The 25673-nt window shown below is 49.4% G+C and overlaps 2 protein-coding genes across 19 annotated transcripts; one reads left to right on the plus strand and one right to left on the minus strand.

The window, feature by feature from the left end:
* Positions 1 to 109: 109 nt before the first annotated feature.
* NR1H3 (nuclear receptor subfamily 1 group H member 3) lies at positions 110 to 18065 on the minus strand. Of its 15 annotated transcripts, XM_082340234.1 has the most exons (11): positions 17931 to 18065; positions 10322 to 10693; positions 5907 to 5986; positions 5202 to 5390; positions 4511 to 4777; positions 4039 to 4247; positions 3753 to 3932; positions 3487 to 3586; positions 907 to 1020; positions 594 to 688; positions 110 to 405 (listed from the first exon to the last, which is right to left on the minus strand). In XM_082340234.1, exons 3-11 carry the CDS (start codon positions 5947 to 5949, stop codon positions 259 to 261), a joined length of 1344 nt encoding a protein of 447 aa, XP_082196360.1. In that variant the 5' UTR covers positions 5950 to 5986; positions 10322 to 10693; positions 17931 to 18065; the 3' UTR covers positions 110 to 258. The 15 variants fall into 15 exon arrangements, with proteins under 15 accessions (XP_082196360.1, XP_082196361.1, XP_082196363.1 ...); XM_082340235.1 differs by lacking the exon at positions 10322 to 10693 and having other exon boundaries at positions 17931 to 18064; XM_082340237.1 differs by lacking the exon at positions 17931 to 18065 and having other exon boundaries at positions 5907 to 5981; positions 10322 to 10343.
* ACP2 (acid phosphatase 2, lysosomal) lies at positions 18045 to 25656 on the plus strand. 4 transcript variants are annotated; one of them, XR_014231211.1, is made up of 12 exons: positions 18129 to 18296; positions 18880 to 18975; positions 19307 to 19393; positions 20277 to 20429; positions 20539 to 20637; positions 20717 to 20806; positions 21285 to 21417; positions 22203 to 22285; positions 22400 to 22506; positions 22594 to 22769; positions 24704 to 25439; positions 25535 to 25656. XR_014231211.1 is itself a non-coding variant. In XM_082340251.1 (11 exons), exons 1-11 carry the CDS (start codon positions 18183 to 18185, stop codon positions 24835 to 24837), a joined length of 1272 nt encoding a protein of 423 aa, XP_082196377.1. In that variant the 5' UTR covers positions 18045 to 18182; the 3' UTR covers positions 24838 to 25656. The 4 variants fall into 4 exon arrangements, 3 of the variants coding, with proteins under 3 accessions (XP_082196377.1, XP_082196375.1, XP_082196376.1); XM_082340251.1 differs by having other exon boundaries at positions 18045 to 18296; positions 24704 to 25656; XM_082340249.1 differs by having other exon boundaries at positions 21288 to 21417; positions 24704 to 25656.
* Positions 25657 to 25673: the final 17 nt, after the last annotated feature.

Consider the following 25673-nt stretch of genomic DNA (forward strand, 5'->3'; position numbering starts at 1 on the left):
CTTGTGCAAAGTGGCCCCCAGGTTCATCCACTGGGCCCGGTTAGTACAGTCTTCACACGGAGCACCGTTTTAGCAGGATCCCTACTACCCAGCAGCCACAAAACTCCCAACCCTTTGACTCTCCTTTAATGCCACTTGAGGATCTCCTTTGCCCAGCCCTCAGGAATGTCTGTCCTTCTCAGTCGGTTCCACCTCTAGGAGGCAGCCACCAGCCTCAGCCATCCAGCTCAGAAAAGAGAAGATACAGGGGAAGATCAGTCACTCGTGCACATCCCAGATCTCAGAGAGCAGCGGGGGAAGCTTTTTATCCTGCAGGCGCAGTGCAAACACTTGCTCTGAATGGACGCTGCTCAGTGTCCGGAGGTTCACCAGTTTCATTAGCATCCGTGGGAACATCAGTCGGTCCTGGGAAAGAAGGACAAGTACAGCCTTTGTCTCTCCCCAGGGAAGGGGGGCAAGGGTGGGGGCTTTGTGGGAGAGGTAGAGAATTGTCTGTGCACGATGTAGTCAGGGAGGGATTCTTGAAGGGAAAGCAGATGTGTCAGGGGATGAGCCTGTGGAGAGGAGAAAGAGGGCACAGTGGGGAGACTCACATGGGGGTGGTGGATGGAGACGTAGGCATGCAGGGCCTCCACATATGTGTGTTGCAGCCTCTCTACCTGGAGCTGGTCCTGCACGTTGGGCCGGTCTATAGGTCACCAACAGAGTTGAGTAGCAGGTCTGGCCAGGGTCTTATTTCCATACCCCAAATCACAACCAAAAAATAGGGACATGCCCTACCCAACCTCTCCCATCCCAAAGTAACACAACAAGGGCCTCCACCCCCACGATTCTTGCCCTATGGGGCCTGCAGCCCTCTTTGGTGTGAGTCTCTTGCTCGTTTTCCCTCTTGCCCCTCCTCCACACCTGCAGAGAAGATGCTGATGGCAATGAGCAAGGCAAACTCAGCATCATTTAGTTGCAGCTCATTCATGGCTCTGGAGAACTCAAAGATGGGGTTGATGAACTCCACCTGCAGCCCTGGGGAGGAAGAAGAGAGGCTGGGTTGTGTGGCATGGGCAGCACTGCTCAGCTGAGGACACTACCAGGAACTCAGGAAGAAGTCTCCAGGGCTCTGCTGTATTAACCTTGGGTAAGTTTCTTAACCTCTCTAAGCCTCATCTGTGAGGCGGGAATCATATCTGAACTTATAAAACTGTTGTGATGGTTAAATGATAAAGCATACAGACCACTTTGCACTGCACCCAGCATACAGAACGTGCTGAATTAAATGACAATAATTCTGTTAGAATTCTTCTTAGAATGCTTGAGGGCCCCACATTACTAGAAATAGAAGCAACCCTTATGTTTGTTTATAAAAAGACTGCTTCACTGGCAATTGGCCTTACTTATTTGAATACTAGCAATACATTTCTTGTTTCACATCACAGGGGAAACAAAGCAATGTGGTTGAGGGTGTGGACTCTGGTGTCAGACTCCCTGGGTTTGAGTCCTAGCTCTACCATTTACTAGGCTGTGTGACCTTGAGTAAGTTATTTAAGCTCTCTGGGCCTTGGTTTTCCCATCTCTAGAATGGAGATAATAATAGTACCTACCTCATAATGGGTCCTTAGAATAATGAGTGGCACATATGGTAACTCCATGTAAGTGTTTGTTAAATAAATAATAAGTTTTAAAAATATAACCAGCCTTCTTACTGAGGAGACCGAAGTTCAACAAACCATGACCTGAAGTGGTGACATCTAAAGAACACTTCTCCCAAACACACTATCAAAGTCTCCCCACCCCACGCCATCCCCTAGTTTTCTCAGATGTCTTTTAGCAACCATCTGCTAACTTTTCCATTCCAGGCTTCTTGATTAGTCACTTCCTGTGCTTTCACCCCGATGTTTATCAAATGTGTGTTGATCCATTTAATGGACAAGCCCCATTTAGAAAGCATTTATTGGTGAGGTGTCCAGCCTTGAATTGTGCTGAACAGCCCCTTCGTACAGAGAGGACGAGCAAGTTCTAGAGTTATGCCCCCTGCGAGGGTCTGCTACTGCTCGCTGAGTGGACGCCCCCAGTGTGATCGGTTCACATCGTTAGTCACCCACGCGAGCAGCATATGGTAGTGGAGGTAAAGGAGGAGGGAGACCTGCCCAAAGAGCAGCCCTGTCTCTTCTCCCCTCACTGAAAAAGTGAGAAATGAAAGACAAACATGATGACATAAAAACCGCTTATATAAATGAATCTATAAATAGATACAGATTCAGACAGCACAAGTCCGCAAGTGCCGAAGGAACACGCAGACATGAGAACAGGGAAGAGTTCAGAAAGGAGGATGTTATGAAGGAGGAGGCCGCGGTTAAGAAGGAGTGGGGTAGTAACCATCTGGGGAAAAGGTGATTGGGTAGAGAAAGGGGGCAGGGCTGGGCTTTTAAAGCTGGGAAAAGTCATTACATCACTCCTACTAGGTGCCTATACATTCAGGCAGCACACCGCGCACTACAGAAGGCAAGAGGTGTCAACACAGCCCTGCCGTACCCTATAGTGAAGGGAGGCCTACCTAGAAAGCTCACTGGGTGGCCTGTGATGGGACAAGAGCTGGCCTGAGTCACGGGAAACCTCTGTGAGCTCTGCACTGGAAACCAGTCTTCTCCAAACCCGAGAATGGAGTCAGCATGAGCCATATTTTACAGACCCACTCACTCAGGGGTTAAACCACCCAGTCTCTTGCTCAGCCTCAGTCCTGTCCCTCCGAAACACCTTCCACCTTCCATCCTTTCCCGGCCCTCCTCCCACAACACAAACCAGCCATTGAATATGAGGAAACCAAAACTGCTTAGCCTGCAAGCAAATGTCAGATAGAGAACAGCATCGTAAACTAATTCTTGGAGAAAGTACTCCAAGATACTCCAACATGGGGATAGAAGTGTTCACTCTTATCCTAAAACTGCCTCATCTGGGCACATCTGCCATGTTTTAATGCCAATTCCATGGCTACTCAGAAAGCACAGCTGAAGAGGAGGAAATCAGTCCACATGATCCTTAAAGAGCACATCTGAGAAAGACGTTTCAGTTTTGGCTACTAAAAGGCTTGGTGAGGTTTTCAAGTTTTTTTTCCTAGCTGTAAAGTCTTTTCTTCAAGCAAAATATTACGCAGAAGCACAATATATAACGCAGATTTAAATGAAGCTTCTGGTTTGGCTTAAGTTAGGGTGAAGGACGTTTTTCCTCTAAGGTGACACTTCCATGGAAACCCCCCTCAGGTTCCTGGAAACACAGTTTGAGAACCACTGGCCTAATGCAACAGAGGACAGGAATCTATCTGGGGCAGTTAAGGGAGACCTATCAGCATTCCAACTTTCTGTCTTGGAAAAACAAGTGGATCCTTCCCTTTGTAGCCACTCAAACCCTGGGCCTGTAGCTCTGTAGTCACTATGGGCCCCATGACAAAGTGCATCCGTTCATCCAACCCAGTCCCTTTGTGATCTCAGTTCTCACCTGCTTTGGCAAAGTCGTCCCGGTTATAACTGAAATCCTTGAGGAAGGTGATACTCTCACTTCCAGGGTTGTACCTCCGAGATGTCTCCAGAAGCATCACCTGCACACAAATATTGGGCTGGTCTTGGCCCAGGGCACCTTCAAGGGAAGGTCGAGCCCCTCATCCCTACTTCCCAGTGCATGTGGCTTCCCAGCTGGCGGGCTGGGGGCCCCTCCCACAGACATCCCGCTCTGGTCCTCCCTTCGCCCTCGGCCTTGCCAGCCACCTCAATTGCAGAGGTCTTCAGGAGGGCAATCTGGTCCTCCCGGCTGAGCTGCAGGAAGCCCGGCAGCTGTTTGGCAAAATCAACGATCTCCTGCACAGAGACAATGGCCAGCTCCGTGAAGTGGGCAAAGCGTTGCTGACGGGCCTCCCGACTCTGCGGATCTGGTGCCATGGGCCAGGGCTACCCCGAAAGGCAAGGAGGAAAGAAACAAACCACTCTGAGTCAGGCATCAAGAAGCCAGCGGGTGCTCTGGGCACAGCGGCCTCTCCCCAGGCCCCTCAGGTACCGTGACTCGAAGCCGGTCCGAGAAGGAACGTCTGTTACACTGCTGCTGGGCAGCCACCAGCTTCTCAATCATGCCCAGCTGCTCCGGGCTGAGCTGCGGCAGGACTTGGGGCGGAGAGGAAGCCCTCGGGGGCACGGATGTGGCCTGAGCCTGTTCCTCCTCTTGCCGCTTCAGTTTCTTCAGACGGATCTGTTCTTCTGACAGAACACCTGAGAACAGAGCCAGAGGTGAGGAGGGGAGAAGAGGGGGAGACAGGAAGTGGGCATGGGGCAGAGGCGTAGTTTGAGGCTCCAGAAAAGCAGAGAGTGTTAGGTAAAGACAAGGAAGAGATTTTAATCCGCACTTAGGGACCGTGTAGGAAGGCCCATAGGCTCAGCTGCCTTTCTGCCCCCAGACCTTGGCACCCAGACATGCCCTCTTCCCCATCGGCCTAACCACCCACCTCCCCCAGCTCCAGCCCCCAGACACTCACACTCCTCCCGCATGCCGGCCTGGCGGCATTTGCGAAGGCGGCACTCCTGGCACTTGCGACGCATGTAGGTGTCCATGGGGCAGTGGCCCCCACTGTGGCAGACGTAGCGCGCCCCTTTGATGACACTGCGGCGGAAGAATCCCTTGCAGCCCTCGCAGCTCAGCACGTTGTAGTGGAAGCCGGAAGCCTTGTCCCCACACACACTGCACAGCTCATTCCCCAGCATTTTGGGGGCTGGCCCCTTTTTCCGCTTTTGTGGACGAAGCTCTGGGTACAGGAGAGAGCCTTAATGTTCTTCTTCAGGGAAAAGGCTTGGTGCCCAGCTGGCCACTGCCCTGAGCACTCAGTGACCTTCATTTACTTCACTGAACAAAGTCTATCTAGTCTCTCTATTCTAAGAAAGTAGCTCTCGTATGCAAAGTGCTATTATGTCCTAGGTACTGTCTGAGCCCTTTATATGCACTGATCCTTACAACCATAAGAGATAGGTACTCTTGTTATTTCCATTTTACAAATAAGGAAACGGAGGCTCAGAAAGGCCTAAGAAACAAAATTTACACTCAGATCACTTAGGTCTAGTTGACTCCAAAGCCTTTGGACTTAACCATGATCTTATAAGGTAAAGAGCCCTGAAGTTACCCCTCCCAGATCCAGGGAGCCCTTACCTCCTCCAAATCCAGCAGCTCCTCACCTGTGGACTCTGGAGGGGCCTCCACCCCGGGGAGCAGGGCTGTGGGCTCTGTTGCCTCCAGCCCCACCCTCGAAGTGCCCCCAGCAGATTGGGGTGTGCTAGATTCCTCCCTGAGGATACAGTTGCTGCTTCCCAGAGGCTGGCTGCTTGCCTCTTGTGCGTCTGGCTCCCACAGCTCCACTGCACAGTCTGAACCCCGAGAGAGAGGCACAAGGGGGTCTCAGGTCCCCAGCATTCTCCTGGGAAACTGCAAACTTATCTTCACCCATAGAGGGCAGTAAAACGTCGGCTCCAGCTTTGGGACCCTGCGATTTGTGTGGGCTCTAGGGCTAATCACTTGTAGTCCCCTGCACCTCAACACCTTAAATAAGGATGTTAACCTTTGTCCCCTTGCGGGGCTGAAGTGCATCCATCTCAGAGATGAGACAGCACTCTTGAAAGCCAAGCTGGATAAGCACTGGACATGCCAAGCCTCTCCAGCAGCAAGCCCAGACTGAGAAGGACGGATGGGTATCTGCAAGGGCCACAGGCACCGGAGCCAGGGCAGAGGCAGTCTGGGCAGAAGGAGGCACGCAACACCAAGAGCAGCTCTGGACTGCTCTCCAGGGAAGGGCAGAAGGTAGGTAGTGAAGGAGGCTGATTCCCGCGGGAGGAGAGGAGTTGGGGCCTGGGCTCAGGGGAGAGGGCTGGAGCGAAGAAGCTTACCAGGAGAAACATCAGGCACAGGGGCCTCCAGCCACAGAGACATCTCTTCCTGGAGCCCTGGACATTACCAAGGGACTGTCCTGCAGGAATGATCCAGGTTACACTCTTCCCAAACTGGGTTCCCTCCCCTCCTGATCCTGCTTTTTATCTGTACTCACTTATCAGCTAACATTTACTTGCCGCATATGTGTCAGCCTGTGCTAAGGCTTTCCATGCCTTCCTCACAATATCCCTATGAGGTCAGGGCTATTCTCAAGCCCAATTTACAGATGAGGAAACTGGGGTCAAAGACATTAAGAAAATAGCCTATGGGCACACAGTTAGGCAGTGGTAGAGCCAAGACTCCGACTCTGGTCTCTCTGACATCGAAGTCTGATTTCTTGGCTACCATGCCACCTTTTCTCCCCAGGACCCCCTCCAGGCCATCAGGAAATGTTTGGGCACAACTGCCCCACTTCTGTCAGAGCCCCTTCCCCCTCACTCTAGCACTGGGGACCGCCAAAGTTGGGCAGAATCAGGACATGTGATCGAGGCTCCCTCCACCCAGTGAAACACACTGCTGGTTAGACAACCTCACTCCTGCCACCTTCCAGGGTCCCAAGACAAAACTCTTGCCTCCAGAAGTCACCCCAATTCACATACAGGACCTCCTGCCCCTGACCCCTTCAGAAGTTATCCTGGGACATAAACAGAATGCTGTCGCTGTCCGAGCTTCCGTCACCATCATCCTCTTCACTTCTCCCCAGAGACCCCTTTCTAAATCCACAGGACACCCCGCCGCCCCCGCCCCCACCCGCGCCCCAGACACACAGGCAGAGCCCCAGGCCAGCGCTGAGGAGCAGACCCACCGAGTGCCAGGCCGCCAGACTCTGGCTGGGGCAGTCTCTGGAGCCCCCTTGCTGGGAGAGGAGGATGGTGCAGTCCCTGGTCCACAGGCCTCAGCGGCCGGGGAGCCGGAGCGGAGCAAGAGAGGGGCAGGGAGCCGGGAGCCGACCGACCGGAGCCCTGGCCTCCTCGCCCCCGCCCACGGGCCGCTTCCCCACCGCGCTGACTCCGCCCCCTGCCGGCCGGCCACCCCCTCGGCCCGGCGCCACCCCCGGCCCCTACCCCCAAGCCCGAAGGCCGCATTTTCCTGCAGATCTGCCCGGCTCTCCCCTTCCTCTCCTCATCCTGGCGGCTCTGAGCTGCTCTTACAGGCACCTCCCAGGCGCCCCCACCCCACTCCCGGCAGCCTCCAGAGTCGTTTCCTCCCTTCCACAGACACCTCGCGGAGCAAAGGTCCCGGCCCGGCCCGGAATTGCGACACCGAGCCCCAGCTTGCTTTCCCGGCCTCCCTCCTCCTCCTGTACCTCTGGAAAGGGGCCAAGAAGCTCTCCCCACTAGCCCCAGGCCTCAGCCAAGCTGATAGAACTACAGGGGTGGAGACAGGCAGGTGCTGGACCTTCCCGGGAGTCTCTGAACGTGGGTGCCCTGCGGGGGCCAGAGAAGGAAGGAGGCCGGAGCGGGGGCTGGGGGGAATGGGTGGTGGAAAGAAGTCGCTACAGCAATGGATGGTCTGGGACGGGAGACGGTAGATCTGGGTGCCAGTCCAGGATGGACCTGAGAGGGCATGCAGGTTCCCTCATCTGGGGAAGGGTTCCGTCAGAAGTGAGGGCAGGCTCTGTCCAGCATATACTGAGACTGTAGCCGTGCCTTCTCGCCTGAACATGAGGTCCATCCCTGAAGGTAGACACCTCGTTTTACTGATTTTATCTCCCCTGAAACAGGGCCTGCCATAAAGTAGAAACAGAGTAGGTACTGTGGTTCTGTTTGTTGAATGAATAAGTAAACAAGAAAAATAGTATCATCCTCTTCTATCCTATACTTGTTGGCTCTAGTCAATTTCATCATTGCTTTTTAATGCTTGGGCTCTGAGCTCAGATTTTGGGTTCAAATCCAGGCCTTGCCTCTGCCTCTTATTTGTTGTGTGATCTTGATTAGGTAAGTTAATGTCTCTGAACCTCTGTTTCTCTATCTTTAAAACAGGTATAATAATAATGGTTTTTGCCACATAAGGTTGTCCTGAGAATTAAACAATGTATCAGAGCACACAGTAAGAGTACTAGCAATGGAAGCAGTAATTAAACTCCCAATCCTTTCAGCTATGGGTCTTCCCATCACCTTGGATCTGTATACTGTTAACCTTTCTGTGCTTATTTCCATATACAAACCCCTCACTATCTCTTCTGGTCCTTAGAGCAGCCCCAGGAGGGAGGGAGGGTACAATAACACTGAGCTCATGGGAGAGTCTTTTCCAAGACCACACACAGTCAGTGGCCAAGCTGGGATCAGAATCCAGATGTCCTCACTCAAGTCCCTGTCCTCTTTCTTTCTCCTGTGTCAGAGCTCAGGTCTGCTGGACCAGTGAAGTGAGATGGACGAAGCTGGGGCTGGTGGGCTGCAGTGGGAGAGGCAAGGGGCCCTGGGGATGCTTCAGTCCAGATGTGGGAGGCGAGGAGCTGAGGTTACTGCTGGTTGTTCCCCCCCTGCCCCACTCCCAGTTTCCTGCTCACAGGCTCTTCCTGTTTTGCTGTGAACTCCAGTTCCCATGGGCTCCACATGAAAGCACAGAAGGACAGGGGGCCAGGGCAGGCAGCCAGAGGCACCGAGACAGAGATGAACAGGACACCAGGGAAGAGGAGAAGAGAGGGAGTAGGGAAAGAGTGGACATGGGGTGTGGGGGAACAGGACGGGAGAAGGACAGGGAAAACAGAAATAGAAAGGAGCTTGGTGAAAGATGGGAGGAAGCACAGGGTGGGGCGGGAGGAACAGGCGGGAGGAACAAGCGGAGGTTAGGGAGCAAAACTTGAGAAGACAGCAGGCTGGATGGTGTTGCAAAATCTGTCCATGTATTCATTTTCACATTTCAGAAAAGCCCCTCTGACACCCCCATCTCAAAGTTCTGCCTCCAGCTTTTGCTCTTGTTCCCTCTCATCACAAGGTCATCCCCTCACGAGGCCCCCACCCTGGTCCGGGCATCTCTGAGTCATGAGCACAAGGCTCTCCATTCCTCTTGCTTATGTTCCCTCCTTGATTTTCACAAGGCCCCAGCTGTCCTGGGAAAGTAAAAACCAGGGACCGTAGCCCCTGGGAAACTAGAACTGTCCTGTCTTAGCACCCACATCATCGCTCCAGCTCCCTCCTCCACCTTTCCCCATCCCCAGAAGCTCCAGCACAGAGGCAGAGTCAGCGATGTCACTGAAACACTTGGTTCAAGGAACTTGGGATGGAACATTGGTCTGGGGTCTGATGATCTATATTCTGGGAGTTGGGAGAAGACCCATTCACTCCTGATCCTCAACTCCCTCTCGTGACACCCTAGTCTCCCCACAGGCCAGGACCCAGCACCACACACAAGCCGCATTGGGAGCCCTCTGACCCAGGCTAGAGCCAGTTGCTGAACAAGCAGGTTAGGGCGCCATCTCCCCCACACAAGGGATTCAGCCTCGGCCTAATCTCAAGTAAGGGAGGAGGAAGCATTACTGCCAGAGTTACCCCTTCAGGTTATGGGGGTTCAGGAGCCTCCCCCACATGAAGATGGGAAGGGAGAGCAAAAGGGGTGAAGACCAAAACCTGTTGGTGGTATCTCCACAAAGGTTCTGGAGATGAATGACTGGGACTTCTTCCCCAAACCAGGGCAAGTAGTCAGGTGATCTGCAGTGGGAATCACATGTCTCACTTTGCCAGACAACCCCCCGGCCCCCACTGTGCAGTCCCACCAGCCCAATGGAGGTGTTAGGTGCAAAGCCTCCCAGTCCCACGGGGCCTTTCCTATGTTTTCTTGGCTCCTAGAAGAGGCAACATGCCTGGGAATTCCAGGTCACATTTCTGACCCCCAGAACCTCCAGAGGCTTCTCCTTGCAGCAAAGGGAATCTTGAAGCAAAGATAGGAGCATTCACCAGCCCACAGTTATATGCACTACTGGATGGCACTCCCATGAGGCAGGCCACAAGGTGCAGTTTGCAGGGATGGACTGGGGCAACTGCTTCTTGCTGCCTCCATCACCATTCTGGAAGGCTGCACAGTGTGGGGGTCATCTTGCATGCTGCTCAAGTGACTTCTCCCCAGCCTCCCAATCACAGGAGAGAGAAGAACCCAGGAATTCCTGCTTCCCAGGTCTATGAGTTCAGAGATGATATAGACAGCAGAAAGAAGAAAAGTAACATTTATTAGGCCCTACTACATACATTTATCTTTACATGTATTATTTTATTTCTCCTCATATATAATCCTAGAAGAGAATACTAGCAAGGGGTCAAATATCAAATCTGAATACAAGTATAGCTGACTCAAAAGCTCAAACTCAAACAAAAAATGACCACCTCACTCCATTACACAAAACTGCCCTCCCAGATAGGAAAAATAGTCCATTCACCTGGATTTAGGTTCGCTTCTGCCAACACAGGGTGCAGCAGTGGTTCCCAAACCTGGCCTTATTTTCAGAGGTTCTGATTTATTTGGTCTGAGGTATGCCCATGTATCCATCTATCTAACTATCCATCTACACATCTATTCTTTTTGCATCTGTAGTTAGGAACCAAGGTGTGGGGACCACAGAATCATCTGGCAGAAAACATGCAGAAGCTGGGGGTCAAGAAACCAGGGCTCAGCTCTTGGCTCTACCATGTACTTGTGGTGTAATCCTTACCCTTCCTGGGTTTATTTCTCACCATAAAAAATGAAATAATATCTTCTCCATCAATCCTTCCTACATCGGATGCTTGCAGGCACAACGAATATAGAAATACTTGAACAAGTGGGAAGAAAAGCAAAAGATGAATTTGAGGGATTTTTGTTCTACTTGCCAAAATTTAATAAGCCCAGGATTTACATTCTGAAATCACAATGGTCTGGCTAGTTTGCAAGGAGAGTAAGGGGCATATTAAAACAAAACACTCAAAAAGTCCCACTAATATGCAGAATTTTGCCAATTAGCCATGTCCCATTCAACCCCACCAATGTGAAAAGGTTTCCTTTGCTAGAAATCTCTTAATTGAAAGTATTTTGGGGCCACTGAATACAGTTAAGCAATGCAGTTTGAGTAGCCTGTGAGAAATAACCCATTTTAAGGGCTACTTGACTGGAAATCAGAAAACTTGAGTTTTAATCCATTCTCCTAAACTCTGTGAACTTGGACAAGTCACTTCCTCTCTCTGGGTTTGTTTTCTTATCTGTGAATTAAGGGGACTAGGTTAGATCAAGGATTCAGAGATGCTGATTTATGAAGCCTATGAATGGTCTTCATGAACCTCTTGGGATTGTATGCAAAATTCCATTTGTGTGTGTCGACATTTTTCTGGAGGAGAGGGGACTAAATTTTCATCTGATTCATAAAGGAGCCTGTAACAAAGAAGAAGTACAATTCTGCAGCCTGTGGAAGGAAAACCACATTCATAGAAAGACAGACAAAATGAAAAGGCAGAGGACTTTGTACCAGATGAAGGAACAAGATAAAACCCCAGAAAAACAACTAAATGAAGTGGAGATAGGCAACCTTCCAGAAAAAGAATTCAGAATAATGATAGTGAAGATGATCCAGGACCTCGGAAAAAGAATGGAGGCAAAGATCGAGAAGATGCAAGAAATGTCTAACAAAGACCTAGAAGAATTAAAGAACAAACACCTAGAAGAATTAAAGAACAAACAAACAGAGATGAACAATGCAATAACTGAAAGGAAAAATACACTAGAAGGAATCAATAGCAGAATAACTGAGGCAGAGAACAGATAAGTGACCTGGAAGACAGAACGGTGGAATTCACTGCCACGGAACAGAAGAAAAAAGAATGAAAAGAAATAAAGACAGCCTAAGAGACCTCTGGGACAACATTAAATGCAAAAACATTCACAGTATAGGGGTCCCAGAAGGAGACGAGAGAGAGAAAGGACCCGAGAAAATATTTGAAGAGATTATAGTTGAAAATTTCCCTAACATGGGAAAGGAAATAGACACCCAAGTCCAGGAAGCGCAGAGAGTCCCAGGCAGGATAAACCCAAGGAGAAACAAGCTGAGACCCACAGTAATCAAACTGACAAAAATTAAAGACAAGGAAAAATTATTAAAAGCAACAAGGGAAAAATGACAAATAACATACAAGGGAACTCCCATAAGGTTAACAGCTGATTTCTCAGCAGAAATTCTACAAGCCAGAAGGCAGTGGCACGAAATATTTAAAGTGGGGCTTCCCTGGTGGCACAGTGGTTGAGAATCTGCCTGCCAATGCAGGGGACACGGGTTCGAGCCCTGGTCTGGGAGGATCCCACATGCCGCGGAGCAACTAAGCCCGTGAGCCACAATTGCTGAGCCTGCGCGTCTGGAGCCTATGCTCCGCAACAAGAGAGGCCGCGACAGTGAGAGGCCCGCGCACCGCGATTAAGAGTGGCCCCCGTTTGCCGCAACTAAAGAAAGCCCTCGCACAGAAACGAAGACCCAACACAGCCATAAATAAATAAATAAAATAAAATATTTAAAAAAAAAAAATTAAAGTGATGAAAGGGAAGAACCTACAACTAAGATTACCCTACCTGGCAAGGATCTCATTCAGATTCAAAGGAGAAATCAAAAGCTTTACAGACAAGCAAAAGCTAAGAGAATTCAGCACCACCAAACCAGCTCTACAACAAATGCTAAAGGAACTTCTCTAAGTGAGAAACACAAGAAAAGGATCTACAAAAACAAACCCAAAACAATTAAGAAAATGGTAATAGGAACATACATATCGATAATTACCTTAAACGTGAATGGATTAAATGCTCCAACCAAAAGACACAGGCGCACTGAATGGATACAAAAACAAGACCCATATATATGCTGTCTACAAGAGACCCACTTCAGACCTAGGGACACATACAGACTGAAAGTGAGAGGATGGAAAAAGATATTCCATGCAGATGGAAATTAAAAGAAAGCTGGAGTAGCAATACTCATATCAGATAAAATAGACTTTAAAATAAAGAATGTTACAAGAGACAAGGAAGGACACTACATAATGATCAAGGGATCAATCCAAGAAGAAGATATAACAATTATAAATATATACACACACAACATAGGAGCACCTCAGTACGTAAGGCAACTGCTAACAGCTATAAAAGAGGAAATCGACAGTAACACATAATAGTGGGGGACTTTAACACCTCACTTACACCAATGGACAGATCTTCCAAGCAGAAAATTAATAAGGAAACACAAGATTTAACTGACACAACAGACCAGACAGATTTAATTGATATTTATAGGACATTCCATCCAAAACCAGCAGATTACACTTTCTTCTCAAGTCCACCTGGAACATTCTCCAGGATAGATAACATCTTGGGTCACAAATCAAGCCTCAGTAAATTTAAGAAAATTGAAATCATATCAAGCATCTTTTCCAACCACAACGCTATGAGATTAGAAATCAATTACAGGGAAAAAAACCGTAAAAAATACAAACACATGGAGGCTAAACAATACGTTACTAAATAACCAAGAGATCACTGAGGAAATCAAAGAGGAAATCAAAAATTACCTAGAGACAAATTACAACGATCCAAAACCTATGGGATGCAGCAAAAGCAGTTCTAAGAGGGAAGTTTACAGCAATACAAGCTTACCTCAAGAAACAAGAAAAATCTCAAATAAACAATCTAAGCTTACACCTAAAGGAACTAGAGAAAGAAGAATAAACAAAACCCAAAGTTAGTAAAAGGAAAGAAATCATAAAGATAAGAGCAGAAATAAATGAAATAAAACAAAGAAAACAATAGCAAAGATCAATAAAACTAAAAGCTGGTTCTTTGAGAAGATAAACAAAATTGATAAACCTTTAGCCAGACTCATCAAGAAAAAGAGGGAGAGGACTCAAATCAATAAAATTAGAAATGAAAAAGGAGAAGTTACAATGGACACTGCAGAAATACAAAGCATCATAAGAGACTACTACAAGCAACTCTATGCCAATAAAATGGACAACCTGGAAGAAATGGACAAATTCTTAGAAAGGTATAACCTTCCAAGACTGAACCAGGAAGAAATAGAAAATATGAACAGACCAATCACAAGTAATGAAATTGAAACTGTGATTAAAAATCTTCCAACAAACAAAAGTCCAGGACCAGATGGCTTCACAGGCGAATTCTATCAAACATTTAGAGAAGAGCTAACACTCATCCTTCTCAAACTCTTCCAAAAATTTGCAGAGGAAGGAACACTCCCAAACTCATTCTATGAAGCCACCATCACCCTGCTACCAAAACCGGACAAAGACACTACAAAAAAAGAAAATTACAGACTAGTATCACTGATGAATATAGATGCAACAATCCTCAGCAAAATACTAGCAAGCAGAATCCAACAACACATTAAAAGCATCATACACCATGATCAAGTGGGATTTATCCCAGGGATGCAAGGATTCTTCAATATATGCAAATCATGTGATACACCATATTAACAAATTGAAGAATAAAAACCATATGATCATCTCAGTACATGCAGAAAAAGCTTTTGACAAAATTCAACACCCATTTATGATAAAAACTCTCCAGAAAGTGGGCATAGAGGGAACCTACCTCAACATAATAAAGGCCATATATGACAAACGCACAGCAAACATCATTCTCAATGGTGAAAAACTGAAAGCATTTCCTCTAAGATCAGGAACAAGATAAGGATGTCTACTCTCACCACTATTATTCAACATAGTTTTTGAAGTCCTAGCCACGGCAATCAGAGAAGAAAAAGAAATAAAAGGAATACAAATTGGAAAAGAAGTAAAGCTGTCACTGTTTGCAGATGACATGATACTATACATAGAGAATCCTAAAGATGCCACCAGAAAACCACTAGAGCTAATCAATGAATTTGGTAAAGTTGCAGGATACAAAATTAATGCACAGAAATCTCTTGCATTCCTATACACTAACAACGAAAGATCAGAAAGAGAAATTAAGGAAACAATCCCATTCACCGCTGCAACAAAAAGAATAAAATACCTAGCAATAAACCTACCTAAGGAGGTAAAAGACCTGTACTCAGAAAAGTACAAGACACTGATGAAAGAAATCAAAGTTGACACCAACAGATGGAGAGATATACCATGTCCTTGGATTGGAAAAATCAATATTGTGAAAATGACTATACTACCCAAAGCAATCTACAGATTCAATGCAATCCCTATCAAATTACCAATGGCATTTTTTTACAGAACTAGAAAAAAAAAATCTTAAAATTTGTATGGAGACACAAAAGACCCCAAATAGCCAAAGGAGTCTTGAGGGAAAAAAACGGAGCTGGAGGAATCAGGCTCCCTGACTTCAGACTATACTACAAAGCTACAGTAATCAAGACAATATGATACTGGCACAAAAACAGAAATATAGATCAATGGAAAAGGATAGAAAGCCCAGAGATAAACCCATGCACCTATAGTCAACTTATCTATGACAAAGGAGGCAAGGATATACAATGGAGAAAAGACAGTCTCTTCAATAGGTGGTGCTGGGAAAGTGGACAGCTACATGTAAAAGAATGAAATTAGAACATTCCCTAACACCATACACACAAAAAAACTCAAAATGGATTAGAGACCTAAATGTAAGACCAGACACTATAAAACTCTTAGAGGAAAACACAGGAAGAACACTCTTTGACATAAATCACAGCAAGATCTTTTTTGATCCACCTCCTAGAGAAATGGAAATAAAAACAAAAATAAAGAAATGGGACCCAATGAAACTTAAAAGCTTTTGCAAAGCAAAGGAAACTACAATCAAGACAAAAAGACAGGAGGGCTTCCCCGGTGGCGCAGTGGTTGGAAGTCTGCCTGCTGGTGCAGGGGACACAGGTTCGAGCCCTGGTCTGGGAGGATCCCACATGCCGTGGAGCGGCTGGGCCCGTGAGCCACAATTACTGAGCCTGCGAGTCTGGAGCCTGTGCTCTGCAACAAGAGAGGCCGCGATGGTGGGAGGCCCGCACACCGCGATGAAGAGTGGTCCCCGCTTGCCGCAACTAGAGAAAGCCCTCGCACAGAAACGAAGACCCAACACAGCCATAAATGAATGAATAAAAAAAAAAAAAAAAAAGACAAAAAGACAACCCTCAGAATGGGAAATATTTGCAAACAAATCAACGGACAAAGGATTAATCTCCAAAATATAAACAGCTTATGCAGCTCAATATTAAAAAAACAAACAACCCAATCAAAAAATGGGCAGAAGACCTAAGTAGACATTTCTCCAAAGAAGACATACAGATGGCCAAGAAGCACATGAAAAGCTGCTCAACATCACTAATTATTAGAGAAATGCAAATCAAAACTACAATGAGGTATCACCGCATACCAGTTAGAATGGGCATCATCAGAAAATCTACAAACAACAAATGCTGGAGAAGGAGTGGAGAAAAGGGAACCCTCCTGCACTGTTGGTGGGAATGTAAATTGATACAGCCACTATGGAGAACAGTACAGAGGTTCCTTAAAAAACTACAACTAGAATTACCATATGACCCAGCAATCCCACTACTGGGAATATACCCAGAGAAAACCATAATTCAAAAAGACACATGCACCCCAATGTTCATTGCAGCACTATATTTACAATAGCCAGGTCACGGAAGCAACCTAAATGCCCATCAACAGATCAATGGATAAAGATGTGGTACATATATACAATGGAATATTACTCAGCCATAAAAAGGAATGAAATTGGGTCATTTGTTGAGATGTGGATGGATCTAGAGACTGTCATACAGAGTGAAGTAAGCCAGAAAGAGAAAAACAAATATCGTATATTAACGCATATACGTGGAACCTAGAAAAATGGTACAGATGAACCGGTTTGCAGGGTAGAAATAGAGACACAGATGTAGAGAACAAACGTATGGACACCAAGGGGGGAAAGTGGCACGGATGGTGGTGGTGATGGTGTGATGAATTGCGAGATTGGGATTGACATACACACTAATATGTATAAAATAGATAACTAATAAGAACCTGCTGTATAAAAAGTAAATAAAATTAAAAAAAAAAAGGGGGGGGGGGCTTGTGACTAAATAAGCCTAACTTTTTGACTACCTAGTCTTCAGCTCTCAATTTCTATTCACTTCTCCATAACAATTCTGGAAGTAATGTTTAGATCCTGAGGTATATATAAATAATTCAATCTGGAGTCCTGGGGCAAGATACTGACCCTGCTTTCTTCCATATGTTCTGATCACGTTTTATTTCTCCAGTGATCTGAGGTGATTTGCTACTAGGGGGCAGATCTGAATCAAAGCATCCCAAGGGCCTATGATCTGACCTCCTGGAGCTGTGAGTCCCTCCAAGCTGAGTCACAAAGACCTGAAGCCAACTGGCTCCACCTGTATCCTAATGGTCACTGCCAAGAGGGCCTCTCTCTGATTCTGTGGAAACCCCACCTACTCCCACCGTATATGCTCCTTCCCTTTACCCCTATATATCTCCCCACTGGTCTGAAATTTCTCCCCTACGGATTCACTGCTTTGGTTTTGCAAAGTCTGAACATCCTGTGCAACCCAACTCCTTTGAGAAGAGGCATGACATCTTGATTCTAATTAACTAAAACTTGTAAGTGGACGGGTGGGGGGACAGGGAAAGGATTGGAAGGGAGAGTGAGAGGAGCCCTGAAGCTTTGCTCAGGAAATGAGCATTGGCTACACTGGGACCAACCTCAGGGACACAGGGAGTCCAAAGGGCTGTTTACACGCTGTGCCCTACACCCAAAACAAGACTTCTTCCGGGGAAGAGAGCCAGGGCCAAGGCTCAAATTCCACCCGAAGGAAGGGGTGTAGAGAAAGGCGCCCTAAACCACCCCTCGCCCCAATTCTGCACCCGCTCTCGCTCTACGTCAGGCCCGGCAGCATCCCGGCCCGAGGGGGTCGCTTGCTGTGCCGGCCACAGTCCGGCCCAATACAAGAGCCACCTTGGTATTTAGTCTCCGCGGGCAGAGGCAAAACCCACGCTCAGTGTTCTCTTTACCAAGACGAGGTCTCCAAGCCCTTTCTGCAGGGCGAGGCCGCGCTACATTCCCACGCTTCTCCGCCACCGCGGGATCGCGAACCTCCTACAGGAATTCCCTACCGGATTCCTCCTCCCACCATCCCTACTCCCCCTTTAACAAGATGGCGGCGAGAGCACTTCCGGCGTGTGTCCTTAAGGGTGCGTCCGGGCGGCTGCTGCAAGTGCCACTCAGCGGGTTCCAGCCTCTTTGCTGCACAGACTACAGCGGTGATGGCGGGCAGGCAGTTTGGCTGGAGCCGGGTGGCTCTTCTCCAGCTCTTTCTTGGTGTGAACCTGATGGTGATGCCACCTACCCAGGCCCGGCGTCTGCGTTTCGTTACCTTGGTAATGAGAGATGGGGTCGCCAAGGGCTCGCCAGTGCTAGGAGGGCACCGGCCTGCGGGTGGAGGGATGGGCGGGGCTTTGCTGGGGTCTGGGGTCTGGAGGAGGAGGAGGAGCTGGTTTAAGAGGAGACGACTGGTCTGCGGGGTTGGAGGCCAGGGTTCGCAGTTTTTGTGAAGCTCTGGGGTATTTGGGGGGGCAGGGTGTACGGAGTTCAGTATTAGAGGATAGGTCGGGTGAGTCTGCCTTGGGACCGGGATGTAGCTGAATGGTAAGAGGCTCGCGAAGAAAACCTTTGGTGATTTTTTTCCCAGTTTCCCTCACCATCTGCATTGCTTTTATTTCTTTTCCTTTCCCACCTGTACTTTTGATTTTCCCAAGGTCTCCAGTGGCATTGCTTAGCCAAGTTAGAACCTCTGGAACCTGGAGGAAGTTACTGACTTCTGAGTTGGGGTCTTTTGCAGTTGGTAGAGTTAAGGCTTCCCAGAGGGAGTGACGGCTCCTTCTCAACATGGGGCAGAGTTTGGCTCTGTGTCCACATCGAGGGGACCCTTCTGACCTGTAGGCTAACCTTTTCTTTCCTCAGCTGTACCGACATGGAGACCGTTCGCCAGTGAAGACATACCCCAAGGACCCCTATCAGGAAGACGAATGGCCCCAGGGATTTGGTCAGCTAACCAAGGTGGGTCAGAAGCCAGCTCTCTCTCAGGATGAGCTGTAGAATGAGTGACCTCTAGAGCAGGCTGCAGAACTTGGGGCCTCACCAAACTGCTTTTTCCCATGTGGGTGCTGATTTTGACCACATTTCTTGATCTTACTTTCATCTGTGCCCAGATTAAAATGGGCATACATAATGCCATGCACAGTCGGCCACTTAATAAATGACTCCTGGGATCAGATTAACCCACTCCTACTTTCAGCCAGGAACTTGGAAAGCAACAGTGGCTAAGCCCTGTGGTAATCGTGAGCCATCCCTTCCCTCTGGGCCTCTTAACCCTTGGGTTTGCCCACAGGAGGGGATGCTACAGCACTGGGAGCTGGGCCAGGCTCTGCGACAGCGCTACCATGACTTCCTCAACACCTCTTACCACCGGCAAGAGGTAAGGCTGGGAGCTCTAGAGGCAAGGGAAATGGGAAGTGCTGTTCTCACCCTCTGCCCTCAGGGAGACTACGGGTGAGGCTGGGCACTCTGGCCTCCCTCCATGCATTTTTAGTTACAGCACAGCTACAGGACAAGACATCCAAGGGCTGTCTAGAGCAAAACCCTAGAGGCTGAGTTGCCCCTGCTTGGCTTGAAAAGAGGCAAAAGTGATCAAGTATCCAAGCTGACTTAAGGATCTGGCAAAGTAGTTTCTGACTCTGTGGTAACTCAGGCTTTCCATCCAAGACACTGAGTACCTGTTATGGGGCAGGCACTATGCTGGCACTGCACATAATGGCGCACCATACAGATATGATCTTTGTCCCTAGATGTTGTTACTGTTTCCTTGAGGGCCAGCCCTATCCTGATCTTGCCCTTTCTCACAGCTTATTCCTCCCTTTTCACAAGCAAATATCTCTGTTCCTTATTTTATTTCCTCTCCTGGTCTCTAAGACAGTTATAAAGGGGGGTGTGATTGAAGACAGTTTCTGCCCTCAAGGACCCAGGCCTAGATAGGGAGATAGGTGTTGTAATAAACCAGGCAAGCGGACAGACCTGAGAGCCTTGTTGACTAAGCACTTTGGACTGGGAGGGGCATTTGAACTAGAGCCATTCCCACAGGAGTTCTTCACAGATGGGGGACAGCTACGCCCCCAGCTGAGTGGCCCTTGGCTGGGAAGAGGGATGGGGAAAGCCAGAGAGAGGGAGAGGGCCAGATGCATGGTGGATTTATAATTTGCTAGGTGACCATCAAGAACATGTCCTCCCCTGGAGCCCCAGTGAGGGGCCAGAGCTCCCCCACCCGGCTCCCACAGGTGAGACTTGTGTTGTCATCTCTGCAGGTTTATGTGCGAAGCACAGACTTTGACCGGACTCTCATGAGTGCTGAGGCCAACCTGGCTGGACTCTTCCCTCCCGATGGGATGCAGCGCTTTAACCCAAACATCTCTTGGCAGCCTATCCCCGTCCACACTGTGCCCATTGCCGAGGACAGGGTAAGACCAGCCAGCTCTTCCCTAGAGGTGGTGACAGGGACAGTTCTGGCCGTTGGCCTGCTGATCCCCGACTCCTTCTCTGCCTCTGCTTCCCCGCTTTGGTCTGCAGCTGCTGAAGTTCCCATTGGGCCCGTGTCCCCGTTTTGAACAGCTGCAGAACGAGACCCGGCGGACACCGGAGTATCAGAATGAGAGTATTCAGAATGCAGTGAGTGGGGCTGAGGTGGAGGTCACCACACTGTCCTTTCCCCCAGGGCAGGACTGATCCCCTGATCCATTTTTCATAGCAATTTCTGGATATGGTGGCCAACGAGACAGGGCTTACGGACCTGACACTGGAGACCGTCTGGAATGTCTACGACACACTCTTCTGTGAGGTGAGCCGGCTCAGGGTCCCCGGTGTGACCGCTCTTCTCTCATACCTCGACAGGCCTAGGTGACCAGGCCAAGTAGAACACCGTGCCTGGACACCATGCTCACTGGGGAGGTCCAAGCAAGCCACCTCTTGTGAAACAAGGGAACTTCCCTCACGGGTGAAAAAGAACCTCAGAGTGGGAAATAGTTTATCAGTCGTCAGCAGTTCCTGCTTCTCTCCACCCAGAGCTCTCGTGGTATCTGACTCCATTCTGCTGAGTCACACTTCTCACTCCCAAGCCTCCTTTCCTGTTCCCTGCAGCCTCAACACCATCCACCGTGTCTCCTGGTTCCGGTCCCTCTGCCTCTCCTCTCCCTCCCCTCACACACACACTCACACACACACACACACACAGGTACTGTCCCACGTGGGAAGACAGCTGCTCCTGGGAGAGGCTCTGGCCTAGGCTGGGGAGCTAACCTGCCCGCTGCCGTACACAGCAGACACACGGGCTGGTCCTGCCGCCCTGGGCCTCGCCCCAAACCATGCAGCGTCTGAGCCGGCTAAAGGACTTCAGCTTCCGCTTCCTCTTCGGGATCTACGAGCAGGCAGAGAAGGCCCGGCTGCAGGGGGGTGAGTGACAAAAGCAGCATGTCACTCCCCTGTCAGAACCCTACAGCATTAGACATCTGCTACTGGGGGCTTCTTACATGCTTACTTCTGTACCTGAAGTGTTCTCTGCTCTTTCAGAACCAGATCACCCTAGGTATCCCGTCAATCATCCAGTCTCCCCAGTTCTCCAGATACTTAGCACTCACACTCACTGTGTGAGTGACCACAGTTAGGTTTTTGTGCTTTTCTGCCATTCATATCCTTAAGTTTCACCCATGTCAGAAGACCCTCCCTTCCCTCAAATGACTTCCTACCTCCAGAGGACCACCGAGGGCCACTCCGAAAGGACGCTGAGAGTAATACACATGCTGAGCACCCAAGGGAGTGCCAGCTGCCAGACCTTTCCAACATCTTGAAAGTTTTCAGAGCCTGCACATGACAGAGTTCCCCTGGCCTGGAGCCCCCATCCTGTGTGCTCTGAAGCCATCTTAAGTTTATATTTATTCCCAACTGGAGTAATTCTTCAAACGTGGGCAGGGCCTCGTAGCTCCTTTATAAATAAATGGGCAGGTTTCTGCATCTGTGGGAAATATAGATATCTTGTTTTATTTTGCTCCCTTCTGTAAATTTGGAAGTTCTTAGAGAGCAGGGGGTGCTGTAGAGTTTGCGTGGTTCCCCTGAATCTAAAGCGTTCTCTGTGCTGGTGATCAGACCCAGGACTGGCAGAGGGTGAGAGGACCTCGGATAGGTCTAGTCAGAAGACAGTGATGGCTGTAGCCACTGACACTGGGGACTGTCTCCTTCAGGAGTCCTGCTGGCTCAGATACGGAAGAACCTGACCCTGATGGCAACCACCTCCCAGCTCCCTAAGCTGCTGGTCTACTCTGCGGTAAGCTCCCACGGTCCCCAGTGTGCTGACGTCACGTAGGAGCTGGGTCTCTCCTCTCTTCAGCGCCTGGGGGTGTGGGGGGCAGTGCTGATGGGGAGCTCTTCTCTCTTACAGCACGACACCACCCTGGTTGCTCTGCAAATGGCGTTGGATGTCTACAATGGTGAACAAGCCCCCTACGCGTCCTGCCACATATTTGAACTGTACCAGGAAGATACCGGGTGAGTGGAGCTATGGGTCTGCCCTGAGGAGGGGCGCTCACGTGGGGACTGTGGGCAGCTCCCATCTTGTCTCCTATCAACCCTCAGGAATTTCTCCGTGGAAATGTACTTTCGGAATGAGAGTAACAAGGCCCCCTGGGCACTGACCCTGCCTGGCTGCCCTCACCGCTGCCCGCTGCAGGACTTCCTTCGCCTCACGGAGCCTGTTGTGCCCAAGGACTGGCAGCAGGAGTGCCGGCTGGCGAGCAGTCCTGCAGACACAGGTGAGCTGCTGCCTGCCTCCATGCTGGCCGTGTCCCAGAACAGCTTACAGTTCATATCCACAGGTCTCGAGAGAGCTGATGCACTTCCAGCCATCCTGTTGCAGGGATGGCAGTCCTTTAGCTGGCTCAGACGCTGCATGGTTTGGGGCGAGGCCCATCCTATCCCTAGACAGTTAACTTTCCACCCTGAGAGGTACTCCTCGCCCTCAGGCGATGCCCCTCTTCTTATACTAAGAGAAAATAAAAGCAACTGGGGGAGAACTGCCTTGTCCTCCCACCACCAGGTGTTCCGGCTTACTCGCTGGTACAAGCCACCACTTGGAGCCAGCCTTTCCACTTACACTCTGGGTCCATCTCTTCTCACCTCCACACGGACCCCGGTGCTCAGTGTTACCACTCTACTGGATCAGTGTCATCTCAAAGCCTAACAAAAACCTCTTTGGCCCACGTCCTTCTCCAGCTGCCACTCCCTCTCTCCCCTTTTCGGGTGTAATCCTTCAAAGGGTTGCCTAGACTCTGGTGTCACTGCCTCACTGCCCATTCTCTCAGACTCACACTGGACAGTCTTATGTCACCTGCCACTCCATGGAAGCCACTCTTGTCAAGGACCAATGACCTCCTCTTACCAAAGCCAGTGACCAATTCTTAGTCAGCTTCTCTCACCTCTCAGCAGCATTACCGAATCGATCACTCCTTCCTTAAACACTTTCTTGGCTTCTCTGGTTTTTCTCCTAACTCATAGGCAGCTTCCTTTACTAGCTCCTCCTCCCCACTAACCAGTGGATGGCCCAGGGCTCAGCCTCGCTCTTTCCCCATCCATGCCTGCTCCCAAGGTGAGCTTACCCAGCCTTATAGCCTTATATACCATCTCCATGCCAAGTTCTGTCTTTTTATGACTCACAGATTCATGACCTCTTCTCTGAGCTGCAGGTTTACATATCCAGCTGCTGACTTGAGGTCTCTACGTGGATGTCAACTAAAGCATGTCACAGTTGAAGTCTAAATCCAAATGTTCAAAAATCAATCAATCAATCAATCCAAATGCTCTTCCCCCAAATCTGCTCTTCCTCCAGGCTTCCCCACCTTAGTAAATGCCGCATTAGCCACCTAGGTGCACAGCAGAACCCAAAGCGCTATCCTGAATACCCTCTTTCTCAGACCCCACCTCCAAACCACTAGCAGATCCTACCAGCCCAATCTTTAAAGTACACACTCTTGCTCCCTAGCCCAGTCTACCGTCATCTCTTGCCTGAAGTACTGAAAAACTTCCTAACGTTCTTTCTGATTCTGTTCTTGGACCTACCACTGTTTCAGCGCAACAGAGTTAATTTTTTTAAAACATAAATCAGTTCACATCACTACCCTTCTCAGAATCTTCCAGTGGCTTCCCATTATATTTGGAATAAAACCCAAGTTCTTTACCATGGTCTCCAGGCCCTACTTGGTCTGGTCCTCCGCCCTCATCTCCGGTGCTCACGTATTCTGCTCCAGCGATACTGACTTTCTTGCTGGCCCTAGAACATGCCGAGCTAATTCCCTTTTGCATTTGCTTCCCGTCCACCCACCTCCCTGCCTCCCCACCCCCCCCCATCCCCCCATCCCCGGCCTCAGGACACTCTTCTCTCAGATCTTTGGTCTCAGGGACTCCAGATCTCTGTTCAAATGGTCACTTTCTCAGTGACACCTTCCCTGACTGACCTACCTCTCCATCATTTCCCCCTTACCTTGCTTTGTTTCCCTTTATGGTATCTGCCACTAATCCATCATGTCTGTCATTTGCCTGTCATGGCATCTCCTCTCCTGGAATGTAAAATCTACAAGGGAGACTTTGTCTTGGCCACCTGTGACATCCCCATTGTGAGAAGAGCACCTGGCGTGCGTGTGGAATAAACACTGACGTGACCTTTCTCTCCCCGTCCCCGCCCCGTGCTCAGAGGTGACCGTGGCCTTGGCTGTATGTGGCTCCATCCTCTTCCTCCTCGTAGTGCTGCTCCTCACCGTCCTCTTCCGGACGCAGGCCCAGCCTCCTGGCTACCGCCACGTTCCAGACGGGGAGGATCACGCCTGACAACCACTCAGCCCCCTTCCCTCTGCCTCCTAGGGGAGGTGGGCTGGGCCTTGCTCCTGACTGTTGCTGCTCCCCAGCCCATGGACAGGAGACCCTGGGTTGGGCCTCCCTCTGATCACCCCAACCTAGATGAACAAGTGGGGCTCAGCTTGGCCCGTGGCACCTGTCACTCAGCATTCATGTGCCTGATGTTAACCAAGTACTGTGTTGGATGCTGGCTTTCTCCAAACAGGATTTGCCTCCTCCATGCTCCCTTCTAAGGACCTGAAATGTAGATGAGTATTCAAGTTTCACTCAGGACCTAGGATAAAAAGACTGAAGGAGTTGCTGCTTGATCTGCTGTGCCTCTGCATCGAGCCCTGCTCACTCTCTCTTCCAACCCAGAGTCTTTGGCAAATGGCCCAGAGGACACAGTCCTGCCTCTCAGTGCTTATTTTAGTGGGAAAAACTGCACAACACTGGGGGTACAAACACTGGCCACCAAGGAACCAGATCACCCAAGAGCCAGCCAGCGAAGTTTTCCTTTGTCCAGCTGAAGCCTCCATTAACTGGAGTCAGACATAGTGCTTCCAGCATCTTTGTCACCCCTGCACCTTGAGCAGGTCGGAAGGATGTGTGTACTTGGGAGGGAGTCGGGGGAGGTGGGGGGGGGTTAGCTGTGGTACAGAATCATGAAACTACTATCCCTCTCATCTAGGCTGGGATCTCCTGGGATCTGCCAGGGATCTCCAGCTGGCAGGCTGTGAGCTGAACAGCTCCTGACTGTGGCCCAGAATGGGGCTGAGACAGCTTCCAGAGAATGAAGGTTTTGGACTCTCAGTGCTGTTCTCTGTGCC

The sequence above is a fragment of the Balaenoptera borealis genome (genome assembly GCF_965194805.1).
Source record: "Balaenoptera borealis genome assembly, chromosome: 11".
Classification (NCBI taxonomy): domain Eukaryota; kingdom Metazoa; phylum Chordata; class Mammalia; order Artiodactyla; family Balaenopteridae; genus Balaenoptera; species Balaenoptera borealis.

Excerpts from the sequence above, each read along its gene's own strand:
- ACP2 (XM_082340251.1), top strand. The coding sequence starts at position 18,183 with ATGGCGGGCAGGCAGTTTGGCTGGAGCCGGGTGGCTCTTCTCCAGCTC. Across the intron at positions 19,394-20,276 it reads CCTCTTACCACCGGCAAGAG|GTTTATGTGCGAAGCACAGA; the intron begins GTAAGGCTGGGA and ends TCATCTCTGCAG. Across the intron at positions 22,286-22,399 it reads AGCTGCTGGTCTACTCTGCG|CACGACACCACCCTGGTTGC; the intron begins GTAAGCTCCCAC and ends TCTCTCTTACAG.
- NR1H3 (XM_082340234.1), bottom strand. The coding sequence starts at position 5,949 with ATGTCTCTGTGGCTGGAGGCCCCTGTGCCTGATGTTTCTCCTG. Across the intron at positions 5,391-5,906 it reads TGTGCCTGATGTTTCTCCTG|ACTGTGCAGTGGAGCTGTGG; the intron begins GTAAGCTTCTTC and ends CTCGGGGTTCAG. Across the intron at positions 3,587-3,752 it reads TGAAGACCTCTGCAATTGAG|GTGATGCTTCTGGAGACATC; the intron begins GTGGCTGGCAAG and ends ATTTGTGTGCAG.